The sequence below is a fragment of the Penicillium odoratum genome (assembly GCF_028828045.1).
Source record: "Penicillium odoratum strain IBT 22623 chromosome Unknown utg000001l_segment0_segment0, whole genome shotgun sequence".
Classification (NCBI taxonomy): domain Eukaryota; kingdom Fungi; phylum Ascomycota; class Eurotiomycetes; order Eurotiales; family Aspergillaceae; genus Penicillium; species Penicillium odoratum.
In genome coordinates, this window is record NW_026643143.1 from 1,643,890 (window position 1) to 1,650,664 (window position 6,775).

The window sequence follows — 6,775 nt, forward strand, 5'->3', positions numbered from 1 at the left end:
TCTGACATGTTTGAATATCGACATCAAATCATGACCTTTCACTAATGCATTCCTTATCATCGGGCCGATCGGTGTCTACTTGCCGATTATCTGTAGCCTATCGGCTCAACGACCAACCAGCCGAGTGAAGTGGAATAGCCCCAAGCACTTACAAATGTACTGATGAGCGAAGAATCAACGTCATTCAAATCTGCTAAACGGAATGCACGGAGCGCAATCGCCTTCCCCGCACTTCAATATCGTGTAAATATAAATCTCCTCTTCCCTTCGTTCTAAAGAGCAACTTAATTATTCCTTTACTCTATTGTAATCAACATGGCTCAAACAGGAATTCGAATTGCTATTGATAGAGGTGGCACCTTCACCGACGCCTGGGCTCAGATCCCTGGTCACTCTTCAGACGTGATCTTCAAAGTGCTCTCCGAATCCCCGACAGAATATGAAGATGCCCCAACGGAATGTATCCGACAGATTCTGGAGACTGCCAGCGGCTCTCCAATACCTCGTGGAACACTCTTAGACCTAAGTCCAGTAGAGTCCATTCGAATGGGTACTACTGTGGCTACTAACGCACTTCTTGAGCGGAAGGGCGATCGCATCGCACTATTGACAACGAAGGGTTTCCGCGACCTTTTGAAGATAGGAAACCAAGCGCGACCCAATATCTTCGACCTATCCGTCCAACGACTGCGTCAGCTATATGAAACAGTCGTTGAGGTTGATGAGCGCGTGACTATTGAAGGGTTCTCTGAAGATCCCGATCCCAAGCCGATTGATGTTGACTCTGATGAGAATTTACATTTTGGATTAACGGGTGAAATCGTTCGCGTGCTGCGCGTTCCGGATTTGGCTACGGTTCGCAAAGACTTGATCGCTCTTTGGGGTCAAGGGTATCGCTCAGTCGCTATCGCACTCATGCACTCGTATACTTATCAAAAACATGAGGTTGCAGTGGCGGAAGTGGCACGAGAGCTTGGGTTCAAAGTTGCCGTGTCATACGAGCTTCAGACTATGGCAAAGTTGGTTCCTCGGAGCCAGTCAGCCGTCGCAGATGCTTATCTATCTCCTGTGACGAAAAAGTACTTGGATGGATTCCAAAAGGGATTCAAAGGTGAGTTGAGAGATGAGCATGCAAAGAAGGTTTTTGTCAATCAGTCCGATGGTGGCTTGACATCAATCGCAAATTTCTCTGGCCTTCGCGGGGTGCTGAGTGGTCCTGCCGGTGGTGTCGTTGGTATGTCAAGGACTTGTTATGATCCCGAAGATGGAACACCGGTGCTGGCATTCGATAGTAAGTTGATATAATCTATAGGAATTCAACACAGAATATTGCTCACATGCTTTAGTGGGTGGTACGAGTACTGATGTCGCTCGTTACGCCGGTGCCTTGGAGCACATATTCGAAAGCACTATCGCCCAAGTTACGATTCAGACGCCTCAGCTCGACATTAGCACCGTAGCTGCTGGTGGTGGCTCCATGCTATTCTGGGAGAACGGACTATTTAAAGTTGGTCCTCAAAGCGCAGGAGCGTACCCAGGCCCAGCATGCTATGGCCGAGGTGGTCCATTAACAGTGACCGATGCAAACTTGTTCCTCGGCAGGATCATTCAGGACTATTTCCCACGCCCCTTGGACTTTGATGTAGTAAAGCGAAAATTTGCTGAATTGACTGCGGTGATCAACTCCGAAAAGGATGGATCCTGTCAGCTCACTCCGGAGGAGGTTGCGGTCGGGTTTATTTCTATCGCAAATGCAACGATGACCCGACCGATTCGGACCTTGAGTGAGGGCCGAGGCTTTGAAACCGCGGCCCATAATCTTTGCTGCTTTGGTGGTGCTGGTGGACAACATGCTGTTGCCATTGCAAGAGATCTGGGGATTCAAAGAGCCTTGATCCCACGATATTCCAGCATCTTATCTGCGTATGGCATGGCTCTCGCCGATGTAGTTGTTGAGAACCAGGAGCCAGAGGCAACATCTTATACCATGAAGAATCTTTTTAGAGTGGAGGAGCGATTTGAAAGATTGAAATGTGCAGGCATTGCTGGGCTTGAATCTCAGGGATTCTCAGAGTCACAAATAAGCCATGAGTTGTTCTTGAATATGCGGTATCAAGGCAGCGATACAGCATTGATGATTCCCGATCCAGGATCTTTTTCGAAATTTGGTGACGCGTTTTCTGCGCGTCATCAGCAGCAATTTGGCTTTACTCAACCAAGAGAGATTCTCATCGATGACGTTCGTGTTCGGAGTACTGGCAAGGGAATGGATGTTTCTCTTTCTAGCCCAACGGCCGAGCTAGAGAAACTCTCCCACTCGCCCCCGGCAACACCGACCAGCCCGGAAAAAAACATCAAAGTCTACTTTGAGCAAGTCGGTTGGCTTGATATAGGGCTTTACTCTCTCAAGGATCTCAAAGTTGGCACCTGCACAAATGGACCGGCTATGGTAATTGACAAGACCCAGACGATTATTGTGGATCCTGAAAGTACAGCAATGATTTTGCCGGAGCATGTTGTGATTGAAATTACAGGAAAGGCCAAGCCAGAAATTACAACGGAGACTGTGGATCCAGTGCAGCTTAGTGTCTTTGGACATCGATTTATGAGCGTGGCGGAGCAAATGGGTCACACTATGCAAAAGACTTCAATCTCTGTTAATATCAAGGAAAGACTGGACTATTCGTGCGCGGTTTTCTCTGGGGATGGTAGCTTGGTTGCCAATGCTCCCCACATTCCAGGTCATTTGGGCTCTATGAGCTATGCAATCGCATACCAAGCACGCCTATACAAGCCCGGTGAATTGAAACCTGGTGATGTGCTCCTTAGCAATCACCCCTGTTCTGGAGGTACACATCTTCCCGATCTTACAATCACTACGCCCGTGTTTGACAGTGATGAAAATCCGACTAAGATTCTTTTCTTTGTCGCGAATCGAGGCCACCATGCGGATATTGGCGGCATCCAGCCTGGTTCCATGCCTCCGAACTCCACAGAGCTATGGCAGGAGGGTGCAGCAGTAGAGTCGTTCAAGATTGTTAAAGAAGGAGAATTCGATGAGACTGGGCTAATTGAGGTACTGGTAGACATCCCAGCTTCTTACCCTGGGTCCAGTGGTACACGAACCCTGCGGGACAATATAGCAGACCTGAAAGCCGCCATCGCCTCTAACAATAAGGGCATCAAGTTGATTCGGTCTCTGATCAAGGAATACACCTGGCCTGTGGTGGAGTTCTACATGAAATCCATTCAGGAAAATGCAAGCCAGTCAACCCGAGAACTGCTCAAGGTGATTGCCCAGAAATTTGAAGGGCAGCCTCTCCAAGCCGTGGATTATATCGACGATGGAACGCCCCTGGCGCTCAAGATCACCATTGACCGAGAAAGTGGCAATGCAGATTTTGATTTCACGGGTACGGGACCAGAACATTTTGGGAATTTGAATTGTCCACCCGCGATCATGTATTCGGGAGTCATGGTGAGTCAATATGGAATGCCAGGAATCAGAATCAGACTGAAGACACTGACCAGGAATTAGTACTGTCTTCGATCAATGATTTCATCCGACATCCCTCTGAACCAGGGCTGCTTGAAGCCCATCCGGCTAATATGCCCACCCAATACTCTCCTGTCGCCGTCTCTCAAAGCCGCAACCGTTGGATCCAATGTTGAGACTTCTCAACGCATCGTCGACTTGATTTTCAAGGCATTCCGTGCAGCTGCCGCTTCACAGGGCACCTGCAACAACCTAACATTCGGCTACGGCGGTCGAGATCCCGACACCGGGAAGGTTATCAAGGGATTCGGATACTATGAAACCATCGCTGGCGGATCCGGAGCCGGCGCAGATTGGGACGGCGAAAGTGGAGTGCATACCCACATCACTAATACCCGGATCTCCGATCCAGAAATTTTCGAAAGACGTTACCCCGTTATCTTGCATGAGTTCTCCATTAGAAAAGGAAGTGGCGGAGCGGGAAGGCACCGGGGTGGAGATGGATGTACCCGTGATATTGAATTCCGATTGCCAATGCAGGTTTCCATTCTGTCAGAGAGACGCGTGATTCCCCCGTATGGTATGGCGGGCGGTGATGAAGGAGGACGCGGAGTGAATCTGTGGCTAAGAAAATACCCAGACGGAACAAGCCGGCTTATTAGCCTTGGAGGCAAAGCGACAACTCATATGAATGCTGGAGATCATATCATTGTTCATACACCTGGGGGTGGTGGGTACGGAAGAGATCCACAAAAGAAAGAAGAGGTGTTCATGGATATTTTTAAGATCCACGAGAAGTTTGTACCGAGCTCTACTTTAATTCGGTCATAGGATATGGTGGTCAGGTGATGCTCCGATATCTTCAATAAATTTCAATTCAAGATGCTTGAATTCATACATGCGCCTATTTTATAAATTTCAAACTTGATACATTACTTCTATCTGATGATTTTCCAACCGTAGCGCGTACTGGGTCTTTCCTTCAATCCCATTAGATGAAAATCAAAGTACATAAAAGCGAATTCCAAGCCTGCGTGGTAAAGTTGACGTCTAAGTGGCCGGTATGAGCTTAGATAAAACTCATAGTCGTGGATAAGAGTGTTCAATCGTTGACCACAGGCGCGAAGAGCCTCTTTGGCAGTCAAGCCCTGCTCTCTCATGCTCACTCGAACGAAGTTCATGTAAGCAGAGCCATCATCTTTGTTATCGATAGAATCCAGATCCTTAAACAACCCAATCATGTCGTTCCAAAGAGCTGCCATGACTGACACTTGAATCATACATGGGTCCTCGGGTGTGAAAAGCTCGGCTTGTTCACATGTCAAGCAAAGAATAATAGGCACCATGATGCCCACCGTGAAGGCCCTGGTCTGATAGATATCTTTAAGAGTCTGTTCGGCACAGAATCGTCGGCCTTCTTCGTCCTGAGTATCAAAGTAGAGGTCGAGGGCGTCGATGCACAACGACATGTGATGCGGTGAAAGAAGCTTTTTCTTGAGCGGCATTAAATCGTCGGCCAAGATGCGCTGGGCATTTAGGGCATTGTCAATAAGAGCGTCTGGACAAGATCCTCTAAACACCTCCATATCTGTGACTGGGTTGTCTCTGAGAATGCTTTTCAGATTTTCCAGGTAGGCGCTGCCAGCCGTTGCATGGAGATTGTAGAGAGCAAGTCTTTCGCTGACTTGGTCCATATAGAATATCCATGTTATATGTTGGTGAAGCAATGTTCTTCGTTCATAGCTTAGAGGAGATTGAAATGCGCAGAGGCGCGCGGCTTGGACTCCCAATTTAGCGAGAGGGGTATCGATTGTTTGAAGGGATGGCCAATCACAGAGGTCTTTTGCAAGCCTGGCTTCCATTTCACAATCTGATTGGAGCTTCAATGAGGGAGGAAAGTACATGGCCCACATGCTACTGTCGGTATTCATGGTCTGAGTTCTATTCCAGTCACTAGTAAACTGCAGACATAATTCCTCTCGATTGTGTTTGAAACGGAAGTTGTCGTTATCAACGTAAGGAGGGACCGTAGCAGTGGCTTTCGCAAGTTGGAAAGGTTGAGAACAACTTGACGCTTGGTTGTATGCTCCATCTGTCCCAGGCCCGGTCTGGCCAGCAAGGATCGGCAAAGAGATCTCTGTAGACATTTTGGCGAGTGATAATGGAACTTGAGAAAACCGAAGATTTCTTTTGCAAGAACTGACCGTCTTTTATACAATACGGCGACCAGTGCACAATATTGGCTTTACCTTTACATGAAGAGGTTTTTTCAGCTACGCGTACTTATTTACTTCAATAAACCAGCACTTCTATCCACAAAATGCCTATTCTGGACGCAGACACTGTCGGATTCGTTCAGCCCCAGTGGAGTGAACTGGCCCATATTAGTAGAGATCTCCGAAGAAGAAATAAGTGTCAGTACATCAGGTTCAATTTCATTGGCCGATGCAGCTGGGAATTAAGTTCTGTCAACCACAGGCGATAGATGGTAGCTGAAGATCTTAGTTATTTCTCTATTATACTCGGCAACTTTGCGTAAAAGACTTCAACGTGGGACGACGCGAGTGTAGGATCCTTTCCTACTTGAGTATAGCATATGTGTAAACGAACATAATCTCGGGAGAAAAAGGAAGATATCGAGAATGTTGGAAGTGGGTAGGCAGCTTAATAAGTTACTAAGAGCTTTAGTACCACGGTGAAATCCGTCGGTAGAAATTGATGTTAAGCTTTGAAGGTGTTTGCTAACCGCGTATTGTGGCGCATGTCTCACCTACCTCACCGTCCCTGAAAAAGGTGGACAAACCGGGATCGCCGGTCGGCTAAACCGTATTAGTACATAACTAACGGTTTTCCATTATTTCGTTTCCCATCACCAATTCCGGTCAAAATATCCGATTATGACTCTTAGTCGTCCGTGATGGATTCCTTACTCTTGTCTTTGGTGGCAAGAAAATGTTCAAAATTGGTCCGGACTGGGACGGCCCGCATACGGGGTCCAGTAGCGGCCATGCGGTCAGATCAGTAGGAGACTGAGTAGGAGATATAATATAATACCTAAATACTAGGCGCTACGCTGAAAGGTTCTGTCCTTATGGCCGCTACTCGCCCCCGTATATTTCTACCATCTTTGCCTGGTTTTTGGGATCTGACCAAATGGCCGCTACTGACCTCTGTACCCGCAGCACCGAGGACGGGTATTAGTGGGAATTGTTCGCGGGACAACGGTGTTGTCGCGTCGGACCAAGCATCAAAGATCTTAATTTGGGTACTTATTGGTCA

The 6,775-nt window shown here is 47.6% G+C and overlaps 2 protein-coding genes across 2 annotated transcripts; one reads left to right on the forward strand and one right to left on the reverse strand.

The window, feature by feature from the left end:
* Positions 1-315: 315 nt before the first annotated feature.
* On the forward strand, positions 316-4,327 carry N7520_000605 (uncharacterized protein; the record flags this gene model as incomplete). Its single annotated transcript, XM_057134540.1, has 3 exons — positions 316-1,234; positions 1,347-3,478; positions 3,539-4,327. The coding sequence occupies 3 exons, from the start codon at positions 316-318 to the stop codon at positions 4,325-4,327; spliced, it is 3,840 nt and encodes a 1,279-aa protein (XP_057000476.1).
* A 107-nt stretch (positions 4,328-4,434) lies between these two features.
* N7520_000606 (terpene synthase family protein) lies at positions 4,435-5,643 on the reverse strand (the record flags this gene model as incomplete). Its single annotated transcript, XM_057134541.1, has 1 exon — positions 4,435-5,643. The coding sequence occupies one exon, from the start codon at positions 5,641-5,643 to the stop codon at positions 4,435-4,437; it is 1,209 nt and encodes a 402-aa protein (XP_057000477.1).
* Between the last annotated feature and the right edge of the window lie 1,132 nt (positions 5,644-6,775).